The sequence below is a fragment of the Phacochoerus africanus genome, chromosome 8 (genome assembly GCF_016906955.1).
Source record: "Phacochoerus africanus isolate WHEZ1 chromosome 8, ROS_Pafr_v1, whole genome shotgun sequence".
NCBI lineage: Eukaryota > Metazoa > Chordata > Mammalia > Artiodactyla > Suidae > Phacochoerus > Phacochoerus africanus.
Genome location: NC_062551.1, coordinates 58,432,175 through 58,448,330, shown reverse-complemented (window position 1 = coordinate 58,448,330; position 16,156 = coordinate 58,432,175). Strand labels below are relative to the sequence as shown.

The window sequence follows — 16,156 nt, the reverse complement described above, 5'->3', positions numbered from 1 at the left end:
TGAGCCCTGCCTCTTTCCTGTTGGCCAAGTCCGTGGCTCGGCCTCCCTCCTACACAGGAGACTTTGCCTATCAGCAAACCGATTGGGGTGGGACTGTCACTTGTACACGACTACCTCCGAAGGAAACCGACGCGGTGGCTCCGCCTACATCCGGCCGAAGCTTTGGCCCCGCCCACATCCGTACAGAGACTTTCGGCTTGTGGCCCCGCCTCCAAACCGCCTCCCCTCTCTGCCCCGAGGAACCTGAAGTGGAGGCCCCGCCTCATTCCGAGCGCTGAGCTCCAGGCTCCGCCCTCCTTCTCATGTCTGGTCGCGTCCCTAGGAGGCGGAAGCTTCTGGCCCCTCCCCTTTCCGAGCCCGAAACCCCGCCCTTTTGCGTGCCAGCGACTCTTGACCAAGAGTCCTGGTCCAGCAGCTGACTCCTGCTGCCTGCACTTAGTCCAGGCTTCTTCTCTGCGCAGCCGGGAACCTACCCGGTGCTGCGCACCCGGCCCGACACGGCGCAGCCGAACCGGCCCCCCAAAGAGGCGGGGGTAGCGGAGGCGTGCAGGGCGGGGTAGGCGTGGCTGGACCCGCCGGGCCCGCGCGCTGGGACTGCTTGACCGCCTCCTCCCCTGCTGGCGGCGCGGAGCCGCGGGCCCAGGTGAGCTGGGGTGTAGAGGCGCCCCGGAGACCGGGAGGGGTCTGGACAGTGCGTGGGTTCGCTGCGGATCGGTGGGTCGATGGGCTGCGGGGGCGGTGCCTGGAGTGCGGCGGAGCTCTGGAGTGGCGTAACCGCCTGTGGCTTTGCCTGGGCCCATCTGACACGCGCTTGGTGCACGCAGCCGGCGCGGGGTTGGGGCTAGGGAGCGGGGCGCGCTCTCGGGGCTTTAGATGGGAGAAGGAACCCGACCTCCGAAAGAGGTGGAGGCTGGAGGCCTGCCTCGAAGAAGGAAGGGCTGGAGGTCTGGAGAGCTGGGTTCTCACTGGGGGAGGGGGAATAAGAGAGGGACTCGGTTCCTGGATCCTCGAAGCCGGAGAGGAATGGGAGATTTGAATTTGTGGGTTCTCAAAGGAGAAGAGGACTGGGACCCCGGGTTCTCAAAAGAGAACTTCTGGGAGTGGCTTCCTTTATCCTGGGAGGAAGGACCTGGAGGTCGGGATTCCTGTGTTCTCAGGGAAGAGGAGCTGAGGGTAGGACTCCGTGATCCTCTACAACTGGGAACCAGGAGAGCGGATTCCTGAATCCTCCAAGGGGGAGCGGCTGGGGCCCAGACTCCCGGGTTCTCACTGTGAACCTCCACCCCTCCCCCAGAACATGTCACCCGAAGAATGGACATATCTAGTGGTTCTTCTTATCTCCATCCCCATCGGCTTCCTCTTTAAGAAAGCTGGTGAGTCAGTTTCCCTCCCCAGTGGAAAATAAGGGGGGGGGGCGGCCTGGGTTGGGGGGGACCCCTGGAAAGTTCCATGCTTATGCTGTGCCTTCTCCCTGCAGGACCCGGGCTGAAGAGATGGGGGGCAGCAGCTGTGGGCCTGGGGCTCACCTTGTTCACCTGTGGCCCCCACACTCTGCATTCTCTGATCACCATCCTGGGGACCTGGGCACTCATTCAGGCGCAGCCCTGGTGAGGATTTGGGGGTGGGCAGGAGAGGGAGAACCGAGGGGGGCGGAAGAAGCAACCTGTTTCCTCTTTGGGTCTTTCTCTGTTTTTGCCTCCATCTCTGAATGTCTCTTGTTTATCTCTAGATGCTCTGTGTCGTTTGTCAGGTCTGGTTTTCTTCCACTCCTGCCTTTTTCTGGGTCTTGTCCCTGTGTGTGTGTCCCGGTCCTTTGCATCCATGTCATGGATTCAGGCGAGAGGACGATATTCATAGTGTGCTGGCCCTGCCACCCATCAGATTGGTGTCCTCTCTCCCTCTTCCCTCTCCCTGTTTCTCTCTCTCTCTCCTCCCACCCCCTTTCCCTCTCTCCCTCTCTCTCCCTCCCAAAAAAAGGATGGACTGCTTGAAAGGGCTTCACCCTGAAGCCTCTCTTAACTCCCCCCATTCTCTTCTCCGTGGCTGCACATGTCTGTATGGCTATTTCAGTCCTGCTCATTCCACCCCCCCACCCCACCCCCTTTTCTGTCTCTGAAGGTGGGGTGGTGGGGGAGGATCTGTAGCTGAAATCTAAGGGAGGCAGAAGCAAGATGCCCTAGCACCCAGCACAGCACGCCTCCTGCCTTTATCCAGCTCCTGCCACGCCCTGGCCCTGGCCTGGACCTTCTCCTATCTGCTGTTCTTCCGCGCCCTCAGCCTGCTGGGCCTGCCCACCCCCACGCCTTTCACCAATGCCGTGCAGCTGCTGCTGACACTGAAGGTCAGACTCCCCTTCACCCCTCCCTGTGTGCCAGGCGAACCACCCCAACTTTTACCTCCTTCTCCCAGCCACTCCCACGGGAGGCAGAGGAAGCGGGCGGGTGGCTTCCACACACTGCAGGGGTGGGGACGTCACCCCTCCACCCTTCCCTGGGCTAAAGAAGTCCCCAAAGTTAGGTCCCGGTGGGTGCCATTTGGCGTGCGTCGTGTGCCAGAGGCTGAGCTGAGTGCACCTTTGTAGCCAGCCGCATCGCAGAAGAGAAAAAACAGCTTTGGGGACATGGCACGTTGCTCGGGGCACCACATCTGGCTCCACGTGACCCAGGAAGATGAGTGAAAACAGAGTCCTGGGCCCCCACCCCAGAACACAAGTCATGCGTCCCTCCTTTGCACTATGTATCAGTGACCCGAACAGTCCCTCTGACAGGTGTTGAGGCAGGTCCCCTGAGCATCAGCCCCTGTCCCCAGTGGGAGGGGTGCTGAGAAACAGGCAGAAGTTGGGTATCCCAGAGACAAGGTGGCGGAAGAGCCTTTCGGGTGTGGAAGGGAGCAGGCTGAGTCCCATCAGCCGCGTGCCACCCACGTGGGCTGTTCACCCCGCAGGGAGAGGAGCACAGGCGGCTCTGGCCAAACCACGCAGGGCCTTGCTGGCCAAGATGTGGCGTGGGGACTTCTTCCTGCAGGAGCCCAGGATCCTTCGCAGGAGGTGTTTGGGGTTTGTGGCCAGAAGAGGTGATGGGATCAGATTTACATGCTCAAAAAGACATGCTCCAGATGTTGAGAGAGTTAAAACAGAAACGGCAAGACGGATGTCACTGGGTCCTTTGTCCAAGTCCAGCTGCTGAACAGCAGCGGCTCCATGCAGGCCTGTGGGCAGGTCCTCGGGCCCCCATGGGAAGCACAGCCTTTAGGGGAAATTGAGGACTTAGTATTTACCACAAGAAAGGCAGGATGAGGAGGAGTCCTGGGCCCGAGGGGACAAGAGGAGGGGCAGGTCGTGGAAGCCAGAAGGGCTTGAGCCACCCAGTTGGAGAGCCACTAAAGGTGACCTCACAAAGAAATAAAAACCTGGGCCTCCCTCCTGCCTTCCTCCCTCTCTGCATGGGGCTCTCTGTCGATGGAACCCAAGAGAAAACTAGAAGACACAGACCTGCAGGTGTCGGGCCGGCCTCGGGTGTGCACGGAGAAGGCTAGAGAGCTGATCTGGAGGGCAGGCCGAGCTTACTCAGCCCTGGGCTGGAGGCAAAGCCAAAGGGACAGGGTCCAGAGAATCCAGGGATCAGATCTGGGGAGCAAGGAAGGTTTCCCATCCTAAGCAATTGATTGGATGGGGCCATCGGCTGAGGGGAGAGACCAGAAGAGCCCCCCCTATGGGGCATAGCTAATACCGTCTTCCACTTTGCCTATGTTAAATTTGAGGTGCCCAGTAGACAACCAAGTGTGAGTGACAAGAGGCAGCTTGGGAGTTCCCATCGTAGCTCAGTGGTTAACGAATCCGACTAGGAACCATGAGGTTGCCAGTTCGATCCCTGGCCTCGCTCAGTGGGTTAAGGGTCCGGCCTTGCTGTGAGCTGTGGTGTAGGTTGCAGACAGCTCGGATCCCAAGTTGCTGTGGCTGTGGTGTAGACCAGCGGCTACAGCTCCCATTACCCCTAACCTGGGAACCTCCACATGCTGCAGGGTGCAGCCCTGAAAAGACAGAACGACCAAAAAAAAAAAAGAAAGAAAAGAAAAGAAAGAAAGAGGCAGCTTGCTGAATGGGCTTGGGGCTTGGAGAAGTCCTGCCCAGGGGAGGTATCTAAGGCTGTGGACTGCAGAAGATCCCAGAGGAAAAAGATGGGGGCCCAGGAGTGTGCCCGGCCAAGGCCACCAAGAAGCCCTTATGACTAGAGACTCAGAGCTGCCCATGGAGTAGCACCTCTGTGCCCAGATCCCCAGAACTGCAGCCCCGGGCTGCCCAGAGGGATGGTGAAAGGGAGGCAGGTGTGAGGCGGCCCGGCTCTGACCTGTCCCCACCCCACGCCCCTTCCCCGCAGCTGGTGAGTCTGGCCAGTGAAGTCCAGGACCTACACATGGCCCAGAGGAAGGAAATGGCCTCGGGCTTCGTCAAGGGGCCCAGCCTGGGGCTGCTGCCCGAAGTCCCCTCACTGATGGAGACCCTCAGCTACAGCTACTGCTACGTGGGGATCATGACCGGTGAGTGTGCCTGCCCCCAGGCCCGCGTCTCCCCATCGCCCAGCCCCTGTCTCCTTTCTCTACCCCAAGTCTGGTGCCTGCTCCCTTCCAGCATCTGAGGGTGAGCGCTCTTCCGCTGGCCCCGGGGCTCCTGTGGAGTAGAGACAGACCCTTCCCAGCTTAAATGATTCCTTGTCACTTACTGGGAGCAAACATGAGATAGAGAAGAAAGATCTAGGTAACCCGAACGTTTCTGCTGCCTGGGCAATCAATATTTACAGTTTACAACCCCCCCCCTTTTTTGGCTGTGTCCAAGGCCTGCGGAAGTTCCTGGGCCAGGGACTGCACCTGCACCACAGCAGTGACAGTGCCAGATCCTTAACTGCTAGGCTACCAGGTAACTCCGCAATCACATTTTAGTTTCAGAAAATATTTTTCGTTATTCTTGACCTCATAGAAGGTTTTCTTTTTTGTCTTTTTTTGGGGGGGGGTGCACCCACAGAATATGGAGATTTGCAGGCTAGGGGTTGAATTGGCGCTGTAGCCACTGGCCTATGCCACAGCCCCAGCAGCCTCATCAGCAACCTACACCACAGCTCATGGCAATGCAGGATCCTTAACCCACTGAGCGAGGCCAGGGATCAAACCCACATCCTCGTGGATCCTAGTGAGGTTCCGTAATCGCCGAGCCACGACAGTAACTCCAAGCGTTTCTTTTTTATAACTTTATTGAGCTATGACTGATGTACTCACCCACTCATAACCACATCCAGTTTGTTAGGTTTTATATATTCATAGAGTTGTGCCATCGTCACCACCATGTAACCCACTGAGAGAGGCCAGGGATCGAACCCGCAACCTCATGGTTCCTTGTCGGATTTGTTAACCACTGAGCCATGACAGGAACTCCCAAGTAATAGACGTTCTATATCTGCAGATTTTCCTGTCTTAAATATTTGTAAATGGAATCACAGTGTATGGTCTTTTGTGACGTGTAACACCTGCCACATCTGTTAATCTCCTCTGCTCCCTTCCTACGCCAGGGCAGAAATTTGATCTAAAGTGCTCCAGCAGGGAGTTCCCATCATATCTGAGCGGAAACAAATCCCGCTAGTGTCCGTGAAGACACAGGTTTGATCCTTGGCCCCGAGTTAAGGACCTGGCCTTGCCGTGAGCTGTGGTGTAGGTTGTAGACACGGCTTGGATCCTGAGTTGCTGGGGCTGTGGTGTAGGCCAGCAGCTGTAGCTCTGATTCAACCCCAAGCCTGGGAACTTCCATATGCCACGGGGCAGCCCCGTGGCATATGGAAAAAAAAAAAAAAGCAAAAAAAATAAAGTGCTGCAGCAGTCTCCTTTTTTCCATCCCTGGCCCTCTGCAGCCCCTCTCTGCTCCACAGCCAGAGGGGTCTTGTGAAAAGGCAAATGATAGTTCAGCACTTCCCTGGTGGAAGACATACAGTGGTTTCCTAGCACTTAGAACAAAACCTCCCTTCCAAAAAAATTTTTTTTTATAAAAACCAACATTTATTTGGGAGTTTCTGTTGTGGCTCAGCCGTAATGAACCTAATACCCATGAGGACCCAGGTTCAACCCCTGGCTTTGCTCAGTGGGTTAAGGATCCAGCGTTGCCAGCAGCTGTGGTGCAGGCCAGCAGCTGGCACTCCCATTGGTCCCCAGCCTGGGAAATTAAATATGCCACAAGGGCGGCCCTAAAAAGACCAAAAAAACACACACAAAAAACAAAAAACGTTGGAATTCCCTTGTGGCCTAGTGGCCAAGGACCAGCATTGTCACTGCTGTGGCCCAGGTTCCATCCCTGGCTGGGGAACTTCCACATGCTGCAGATGTGGCCAAAAACAAAGCTCCCCCGCTCCAAAAAACCCAAAACCCAGAGACCTCCTCAGATCCCCCAGGGTCCAGCCCTCCCGCCTTCTCATTTGTTCTCACATCGCTCTCTTCCTCTCCAGAGGCACTGCTCCACCTCCTGGGACCCCTTTAGGCCAGGTCACCCCCATCCCTCCAGGTCTGGTCTATGTCTCCGTCTGTCTCAGGGTCTTAACACCCCTCATTCTCGGGCTCTGCATTCTTCTCCATAAGTGTCTGTCCCTCTTTCTTTTTTCTTTTTGACCGTGGCCTCCAGCAGCTTGATATGGAATCTCAGTTCCCAGAACGGGGATTGAACCTGGGCCACAGCGGCAGTGAAAGCACTGAGTCCTCACCACTAGGCTACCAGGGAACTCCCTCTCCTACTTTCTTTTTCTTTTTCCCCTTCTTTTCTGTTCTTTTTTTTTTTTTTTGTCTTTTCTAGGGCCGCTTCCCGCAGCATATGGAGGTTCCCAGGCTAGGGGTCGAATCGGAGCTGCACCTGCCGGCCTCCACCACAGCCACGCAGAATCTGAGCCGCATGTGCAACCTACACCACTGCTCACGGCAATGCCGGATCCTTAACCCACAGGGCAAGACCAGGGATAGAACCTGCAACCTCATGGTTTCTGGTCGGATTCGCTTCTGCGGCGCCACGATGGGAACTCCTTCTCTTTCTTTCTTGATGAGTCCTTTGTCCTCCCCTTTCTCTGGTTCCCTGTCCCCGTCTCTCTAGGTCTCCTGTCCCCACCTCTCTCTGCTTCTCCCTCTCTCGTCTCTTCCTTCTCTCTCCTGGGTCCCCTCAGCTCCCGAATCTCTGGCCCGTGGCCCCCTCGCTCCCCCGTCCGGTCCCACATCCTCCCCCCCCCCCCGCCCCCGGACTCGAGCTCTGACCCGCCGCCCTCCCTCCCGCCACAGGCCCGTTCTTCCGCTACCGCACGTACCTGGACTGGTTGGAGCAGCCCTTCCCAGGGGCCGTGCCCAGCCTGCGGCCCCTGCTGCGCCGAGCCTGGCCGGCGCCGCTCTTCGGCCTGCTCTTCCTGCTGTCCTCCCACCTCTTCCCGCTGGAGGCTGTGCGCGAGGACGCCTTCTACGCCCGCCCGCTGCCCGCCCGCCTCTTCTACATGATCCCGGTCTTCTTCGCCTTCCGCATGCGCTTCTACGTGGCCTGGATTGCGGCCGAGTGCGGCTGCATTGCCGCCGGCTTCGGGGCCTACCCCGTGGCCGCCAAAGCCCGGGCCGGGGGCGGCCCCACCCTCCAATGCCCACCCCCTAGCAGGTCAGGCGGCGGGAGGGAGGTCTCCCAAGACCCGGCAGGCCCCATCACCGCCACGGGCTGGCCCTGCCCCTAGCAGGGAGGATAGGGGGAGCGGGGGAGGCGGGGGTGGGGGGGGGGAACAGGCCCCCCACCTGCTGTCAGCAGAGTGCCATCCTCCGCCACCACGGCCTACCTTCCCCCCTCCTAGGGAAACAGTAGTCCTGATACCTAGGGTTTGCCCCCTCTTTCTAGTGCTTGTCACCCCTGGGGATGGCGAATCGCTCTCTGTTGCTAGCAGAAGGAAGGCTTATAGCAACCACCTGCTGTCCCTCTGGTACCATGGAAGTGTCACCCCAGTAACCCAGTTGTTCCTGGTTGCTCGGGATTCCCTCCTTGGGCAGTGATGAGTAGCCCTTTGTTGCTAGGGAAACCATTCCCTGGCAACAGGGCTGCCCTTTCCTGCCAGCAGGCTGCTCTTTGTTGCCACCCAACCAGGCCCTCCTGAAGGGCCCCTTCCTTGCTCGAAGCCAGCATGGCTCTTCCCATGAAATGTCATCGCATAACCACCTGCTCTCATCCTCTGTTTCTAAGGAAATGGCATCCTTGACGGTGCTGTCCTTTAGCAGAGGGGACCCCGTTCCTAGCAACCACAGGCTGCCTTCCTCCTGTTGCCCAGAAAACGTCCTGGTAACTGTGCATTGCTGTGTTGCCGGTGAAGCTCCCCACCCCGACCCCACCCCCAGCTCCTTTATCGCTCGCTAAAACACACTGCTAGTACCATGGTCTCCCTTGTTGCTAAGGGTATATTACTCCTGTGTTGCTAGGGAAATGGCGCCCCTAGCAACCAGGAATGGACTCTCCCTCTGTTCCCAGCAACCACGGCCTACTCTGACTGGGGCTAGGAAAGCAGCCCTTTGATGTAAATTATGAACTACTCCTTCTTGCTAGGGTTGGCCCATCCCCTAGTAGTCTCGAACTGCCATTCCATTGTGGGGGATGTGGCACCCCCCTGTAAATTTCTTGCCACTGCCATAGTAACAGTAGACAACTGGAGAGTCTCTAAAGGGAGTCCCCCAGAAGACGTCAAGCAGGAATTGAAGGCATTTCTAAACATTCTGGCCCCTCCCGTCCGTTATCAGAAGCTGTCAATGGTTCAGATGAGCCAAGGATATCCCCCACTGCTGGGAGTGTTGGCACCAGTGACCCAGGAACCACTGTCTTGCTGAAGATGACCCTCGGAGGGCAATTATAGGGACCAAGAGCCAGGAAAGGCCCTTTCAGAAGCTTTTCTAAACATCCTGGGCCTTGTTGCTAAGGAATGCCCTCTCCCTAGCAACAGAGATCATCCCGGTGTCAGGGTGGCCCAGAACGTTTCCCTAGCAACCACGGGCCACCTCACTGTTACGGATGCTACTTCCCTAACAACCGAAGCGTCCAGCAACTTAGAAAGGACTCCTTGGAGGCTTCTCTGAATTTGCTGAGCACGGTTGCTAAGGAACCGCCATTCTCTAGCATCCGAGACCGAGACCCATGGCGGGTCAGATTGCTAAGGACTCATAGCTTAGCAACTGTAGCCCTTCCACACTTTTCCTGGCTGTTGCTGGCCCCCTTACCAACAGAAGGAGAACTCTGTTGTGGAGGAACTGTGCACCTTCCTCCCCCAAATGCTCCCTCTGGGCTACCTTCCCCTATTGCCCTAGCAAATGCGGCAGCCAGAGAAGGCTGGTGACCAGCCAGGATCCTCTCCTTAGCATCCGGGGCTGGGACAGTAGCCAGCGTTGGGAGGGGGCCTGGCTGAGCTGCATGTCTGTCCCCCACCCTGATCCTCCACTCCCCCAGTCCGGAGAAGGCGGCTTCCCTGGAGTACGACTATGAGACCGTCCGCAACATCGATTGCTACGGCACAGACTTCTGCGTGCGCGTGCGGGATGGCATGCGGTACTGGAACATGACGGTGCAGTGGTGGCTGGCACAGTACATCTACAAGAGCGCGCCTACCCGCTCCTACGTCCTCAGGTGAGCCCGCCTGTCTCAGAGGACACACGGAACTCCATCTCCCAGATGCCCCTGGGGCTGCCTGTGCCCTCCACACTCTCCCCCACGCCCCTCCCGGGGATCATGGGAGTTGTAGTTTCTTGAGCCTGTTGACCTGGCTCTGATTTTCACTGCTCCAAGGTAAATTGTTCCTCTACTCTGGGCCTCCGTTTCTACCTCTGCAAAGTCAGCCTCATTCCAGAGAAGTAGTGTACTGAATCCTGTGGACTCAATAGCTAAACTTTTAAGAATCTTGACCCTGTTGATTGATAAGAAACCTTTTTTGGAGGGGAGTTCCTGGGCCAGGAATCTGCACTGGATTCTTTAACCCATTGTGCTTGCCAGAAATCAAACCTGTGTACTGGTGCTGCAGAGACACCACCAATCCCCTTGCGCCATAGCTTTCTTCTTGGTTGTTTGTTTCAAAAATTCCTGGAGTTCCGGTCATGGCTCAGCTGTTAACGAATCCGACTAGGAACCATGAGGTTTTGGGCTCGATCCCTGGCCTCACTCAGTGGGTTAAGAATCCGGCGTTGCCGTGAGCTGTGGTGTAGGTCACAGACGCGGCTCGGATCCCGAGGTGCTGTGGCCCTGGTGTAGTCTGGCGGCTACAGCTCCAATTGGACCCCTAGCCTCGGAACCTCCATATGCCGTGGGAGCGGCCCTAGAAAAGTCAAAAAAAAAGAAAAGAAAAAAGTCCTGCATATACATATATATTTTTTAATCGGAGTATAGTTGATTTACAATGTTGTGTTAGTTTCAGGCAGTGCAAAGTGATTCAGAGAGGTTATACAAAACATTGAGTATAGTTCCCTGTGCTGTACAGTAGGTCCCTGTTGATTTTATATATATACATATCTTTCTATTTGGTCCTTTTTTTTTTTTTAGGGCCACACCCACAGCATATGTAGGTTCCCAGGCTAGGGGGTCGAATTGGAGATGTAGCCTACACCACACTCACAGCAACACCAGGTCTGAGCTGCGTCTGTGACCCACACCACAGCTCATGGCAACGCCAGATCCTTAACCCGCTGAGCGAGGTCAGGGATCAAAGCTGCATCCTCAGGGATGCCAGTCAGATTTGCTTCTGCTGAGCCACGACGGGAGCTCCGGTTATAGGTTTTAAATTCAGTAGTGTGTGTATGTTAATCCTAAGCTCCTGATTTATCCTTCCCCCACCCCAGGTTCCTCCTCTTAAAGGGGGCTGATGCTCTTACCTGTTTCATAGGTTGATGTGAGGAGTAAGTGAGATAAAGTGTGAAATGCACTTAATGTGAGGCCTGACTGTCTTTTATTAAGCTTTACTCATTTGAAATTTCTTTTGTTTGTTTTTTTTTTGTCTTTTTAGGGCTGCACCTGCGGCACACGGAGGTTCCCAATCTAGGAGTCGAATCCGAGCCACAGCTGCCAGCCTACACCGCAGCCACAGACACGCTGGATCTTTAACCCACTAAGCAAGGCCAGGGATCGAACCTGCGTCCTCACGGATACTAGTCAGATTCGTTTCCACTGAGCCACGAGGGGAACTCCCATCTGATATTTCTTGAGTAGAGACTTTCTGCCACCTTTATCTTTACAACCTTAGGAAGTAAGAGCTCTTATCCTTCCCGTTTTAAAGATGCAGAGACCCAGGCTCAGAGAGGTGGGGCAACCTGCCCGTGTCACTCACCCCTCCCCATGCCACCAGATGAGGTCAGGAGACACCATGACATGGTTTCAGAATGAAGCAGTTATAGTGGCACCTCTGGATCTAGACTTACCTGAGTGCGTGACCCAATTTATGATGTAAAGATCTTCTCTGGCCTTGTGTGGGGAATGGAATTGGGGGGGGGGAGCAGGAGGGCTGCGGGGGTGGTCGTAGAGCAGGGAGCTGTGGCCTAGAGGAGGATGCATTTGAGAGGTGGAGTCAGGGTTCCACCCCACTTGGATGCAGGGCCTGAGAGAGAGGAAGTGGAGCCTGCTGCCAAGGTGAGGGCTGTGAGCAGCGGAGGGCATGGAAGGGCCATTTCCTGAGAAGGGTTACACTGACCAGGAGGAAGTTGCAGAAGTGGGTACAATGAGGAAGTTAGACTTGGGGTTGGTCTCACTGACTTTGAGATGACTGTGAGATTTCCAGCTGGGGTTATTGGCGAGGCAGTTAGTTATGTGATTCTGGTGCCTCAGGGAAGGGCTGGGGTAAGAAGAGGACTCTGGGAGTTCCCTTCCTGGCTCAGTGGTTAAGGAACCCGATTAGGAACCCTGAGGATGTGGGTTTGATCCCTGGCCTCGCTCAGTGGGTTAAGGACCTGGTGTTGCCATGAGGTGTGGTGTAGGTCACAGATGTGGCTTCCATCCTGTGTTGCTGTGGCTGTGGCGTAAGCTGGCAGCTGTAGCTCCCATTGGACCCCTAGCCTGGGAACCTACATATGCCGCAGGTGCGGCCCTTAAACAAACAAGCAAAAAAAAAAGTGGATTCTTGGAGTTCCCACTGTGGTGAAACAGGATTGGGGGCATCTCTGGAGCACTGGGACGCAGGTTCGATCCTGGTCTGGCACAGTGGGTTAAGGATCCGGTATTGCCTCAGCTGCAGCATAGGTAATAGCCACAGCTCAGATCTGATCCTTGTCTTGGGAACTCCATATGCCTCAGGGTGGCCAAAAAAAAAGCAGACACTTAAGCGTAAGCAGATACAGATGATACTTAAAGCTCTGAGGCTGAGCGTCAAATCAAATCAGAGTGCTCTCCTGTTTAGCCCAGGGATTTCCAGTGGGGGGGGGGCGCAATTGCGCTACACCCCCAGCGGGCCCGTGACCATATCTGGAGACCCTTTTGTCATGATGGGAAGGCTGGGGAGGCGCTACTGGGTCTAGTGGGTGGGACCAGCACCCTGCGATGCACAGGACAGCACACACAGCAAGCTCTGCAAAGGATGATCCAGCCCCAGGTAGTGTCAGGATTGGGAAACCCTGGTGTAGACCAGGGACAAGGAGCAGGAGCCAGCCCAGCAGATAGCAGGACAGTCAGCCAAGTGTTTGTTCCCAGAAGGAAGCCGAGAGAACCAAGCGTTTCAAGGAAGAAGGAAGGAGAGGCTGCATCTACCTGTGCCAGGAGCTTTGGGGCGAGGAGAGCAGAATGACCCGTGGCTTGGGTGTGATGGGAGGGAGGGCTGATGCAAGAGCCAGATTGGAATGGGTCCCAGAGGGAGCAGAAGGTGGAGCATCGGAGTTCCCTGGTAGCCTAGTGGTTAAGGCTCTGGTGTAGTCACTGCTGTGATGCAAGGTTTGAGCTCTGGCGGAACTTCTGCGTGCTATGGCTGAGGCCAAAAAAAAAAAAAGCAGGGGGAGCGTAGACAATTCTTGCAGGAGCGTTCATTGCATGGGGTGGGGCGAGGGAGGGCAGCAAAATGGGGAGAGAAGCGTAGGATGGAAGGAAGCAGGTCAGATGGGGGAAGGGCGCCCAGCTCAGTTGTGCACGCGTGGAGTTAGAGATGCAGGGGAGGCTCCGACGACAAGGGTCCTGCTGTAAGTTCTTTAAATTGTGCCCAACCCAGAGCGTTCCCTCCCCACCATAGGTAGAAAAGAAAGAAAATCGCCGTTATGTGATTGAATAAGCGTTAAACTAGATTTCAAGGTACCGCGCAAATCACCCACAGCTGAGACTACAGAGATGGAAAGAAACTTCCCACTTGTTGTATCATCCATCATAATTACAGGCCTTTACGGAGCGTGTTGTCAAGAGACACCAAAGTGTGGAGTTCCCACTGTGGCTCAGCAGGTTAGGAACCCAGCTAGTATCCATGAGGATGCAGATTCGATCCCTGGCCTCCCTCGGTGGGTTAAGGATCCGCCGTTGCCGTGAGCTGTGGAGTAGGTTGCAGGTGTGGCTTAGATCTGGCGTTGCTGTGGCTGTGGTATAGGCCCAGCAGATTCGACTCTGATTCAACCCCTAGCCTGGGAACCTCCATATGCCGTGGCTGCGGCCCCACAAAGACAGAGACACCAGAACTTGTCCTCAGGTTCGAGGCCAAGCCCAGCACTCTGCCTGCCTTCTTGTTCATCCCAAGCTCATCTGGTAATCGGGGTAGCCACCTGTGCTGGTGAAGTGTTTTTATCTGAAGGAAGTTGTATCTGATACAACAACTATCTCTAGCAGGAGCAGGTGCTTACGACTCAGAGCCAACTCCCAGGAAGAACCCCGTAGCCTCAGGGAGACGAGCGCTATCGTCCTGCACTTCCTAGACTTTTCAAAGAGATGGCTCCGAGGCCCAGGAAAAGCATCTCCTAGCTTGTAAAGCTTTCTCGAGGCCTGTTTCCCCTCTTCAGAGATTGACATCTGACAAAGGAGAGATGTTCAGATACTAGCTTTCTCAAGAAGAGAGAAGGAGGAGTTCCCATTGTGGCTTAGTGGTAAAGAACCTGACTAGCATCCATCAACCCGTGATGGATGTGGGTTCAATCCCTGGCCTCACTCCGTGGGTTAAGGATCTGGCATTGCTGTGAGCTATGACGTGGGCCAGCGGCTACAGCTCCAATTTGACCCCTAGCCTGGGGGCTTCCATGTGCCTCGAGTGCGGCCCTAAAGAGACCAAAAAAGAAAAAAAAGCGAGAGAGAGGAGGAGAAGCTCTCCCCTGTTAGCAGCAGGAAACATTCAACCTTTTTATGGACCTTCTGCCCAACAGCACAGATGGTCAGCATTACTCTGCCTGTCATTAGGGATTTTGTTTTGTTGTGTTGTGTTGTGTTGTGTTTTTGGCTGAGCCTGTGGCGTGTGAACATTCCCTGGCCAGGGATGGAATCCGCGCCACAGCTGTAACCAGAGCCAGGGCAGTAACAACACCGGATCCTTAGCCTGCTGAGCCAGAGAGGATTATTCGTTAGGTCATTTTTGTACTTTAAGCACCCTGGTTGCCAGAGAGAAAATCAGATACCCCTGGGTGGGAACTCATGCCGCAGTCCTTGGCAAAACCTGCTGTGAGTTCTGTGTTCTCAGTGTAAGTGGAGGTCAGAGTCTGAATTTGCTGGGTGTTCAAGGGATAGCACTTTGGAATGTCCATAAGGACAAGGGACCGTGGCTGCAGATTTCTGAGCCCTCGTGGATGAGGAATTTTACTCCTGGACCCCCAAAGAGGGAGTGGCTGGGGATTTAATTCCTGGGTCCTGAGGGAAAAGAGTGTTGGGAGGGGGTTTCTGAGAAGAGATAGACCCTGGATCTGAGGGAGGACGGGCTGGGGGCTGGACCCTGGGTCTCAGGGAGGAGGGGCTGGGGGCGGGACCCCTGGGTCTCAGGGAGGAGGGGCTGGGGGCTGGACCCTGGGTCTCAGGGAGGAGGGGCTGGGGTGGGGACCCCAGAGTCTCAGGTAGGAGGGCGGGGAGCCTGGTCTGGGTCCTGATTCCTTACTCGCCCCTTCCTCCCCCCCCCCACCCCCGCCCCAGGAGCGCGTGGACCATGCTACTGAGCGCCTACTGGCACGGCCTGCACCCTGGCTACTACCTGAGCTTCCTGACCATCCCGCTGTGCCTGGCAGCTGAGGGCTGCTTGGAGTCGGCCCTGCGGGGGCGGCTCAGTCCCGGGGGCCAGAAGGCCTGGGACTGGGTGCACTGGTTCCTGAAGATGCGGGCCTACGACTACATGTGCATGGGCTTCGTGCTGCTCTCGCTGGGCGACACCCTCCGGTACTGGGCCTCCATCTACTTCTGCATCCACATCCTGGCCCTGGGGGCCCTGGGACTGGGCCTGGTTTTGGGGGGGGGCAGCCCCAGCCGGCGGAAGGCGGCCACCCCCACCCCCAGCCTCTCCTCGGGAAAGCTTCGGGAGGAGTAGCTGTCACAACGCGCCCTCTGCCAGTGGGTGCAGCCTCCAAGCTCCTGCCTGGAAATTCTGTGAACTCCACGGCCGCCTCCTTTCCTGGAAAGGGCCCTTCATTTGCATCAGGGTCTGGCGAGGAGTCCCGCTTCCCCGGCTCCGGACTCTGCCTGTGCTGTGCCAAAGCCAGGCTGGGGGCTCGCCTGCTTCCTCAGCCTCCGCCCTGAGACCCCCAGGAGGTCCGTTTTCCCCGTAAAGTCAAGAAAACATCCAGACAAGAATCTCTCTTCGTTCCTGCCCAGCTCCGGGTATCCAGAGAGCAGCACTTGCCCCCAGCGTGGTTTCTTGGGCAAATCACTTTTCTTTGGCTCCACCGGGTGAGGGTAGGGCGTTCAGGACAGGTTCGGGCTTGGGGGTGGGGGCCTTTCTGGTGGCTCTGGCTCTGCTTTTGGCTCATTCAAGGAAACGAAAGAGAAAGTCAGGCTCAGACATGCTCCATCCGAGCCACCTCAGGGTCCCAGCGCTCCTGTCACCCTCTTGTCATCCTTTGGCCTTGGACAGGCGCAGAATGTGTAAATCTCTCCCAATAAAAGTGTGGCACAAAGATTGCACGTGAGCGTGTCTGTGGGTGATCACCGGGGGGTCGGGGGTGAAGGGGCTTGGACCACAGAATCCTGATGTGATGCGCCAGAGCACAGCTCCCG

General features: G+C 56.3%; 1 protein-coding gene across 4 annotated transcripts; it reads left to right on the top strand.

Moving 5' to 3' along the window:
* Positions 1-350: 350 nt before the first annotated feature.
* Positions 351-16,058, top strand: MBOAT7 (membrane bound O-acyltransferase domain containing 7). 4 transcript variants are annotated; one of them, XM_047790711.1, is made up of 8 exons: positions 357-643; positions 1,295-1,373; positions 1,478-1,607; positions 2,215-2,341; positions 4,377-4,536; positions 7,297-7,657; positions 9,476-9,652; positions 15,083-16,058. In XM_047790711.1, the coding sequence occupies exons 2-8, from the start codon at positions 1,298-1,300 to the stop codon at positions 15,468-15,470; spliced, it is 1,419 nt and encodes a 472-aa protein (XP_047646667.1). In that variant the 5' UTR covers positions 357-643; positions 1,295-1,297; the 3' UTR covers positions 15,471-16,058. The 4 variants fall into 4 exon arrangements, with proteins under 4 accessions (XP_047646669.1, XP_047646667.1, XP_047646668.1 ...); XM_047790713.1 differs by lacking the exon at positions 2,215-2,341 and having other exon boundaries at positions 351-643; XM_047790712.1 differs by lacking the exon at positions 357-643 and having other exon boundaries at positions 1,290-1,373.
* Positions 16,059-16,156: the final 98 nt, after the last annotated feature.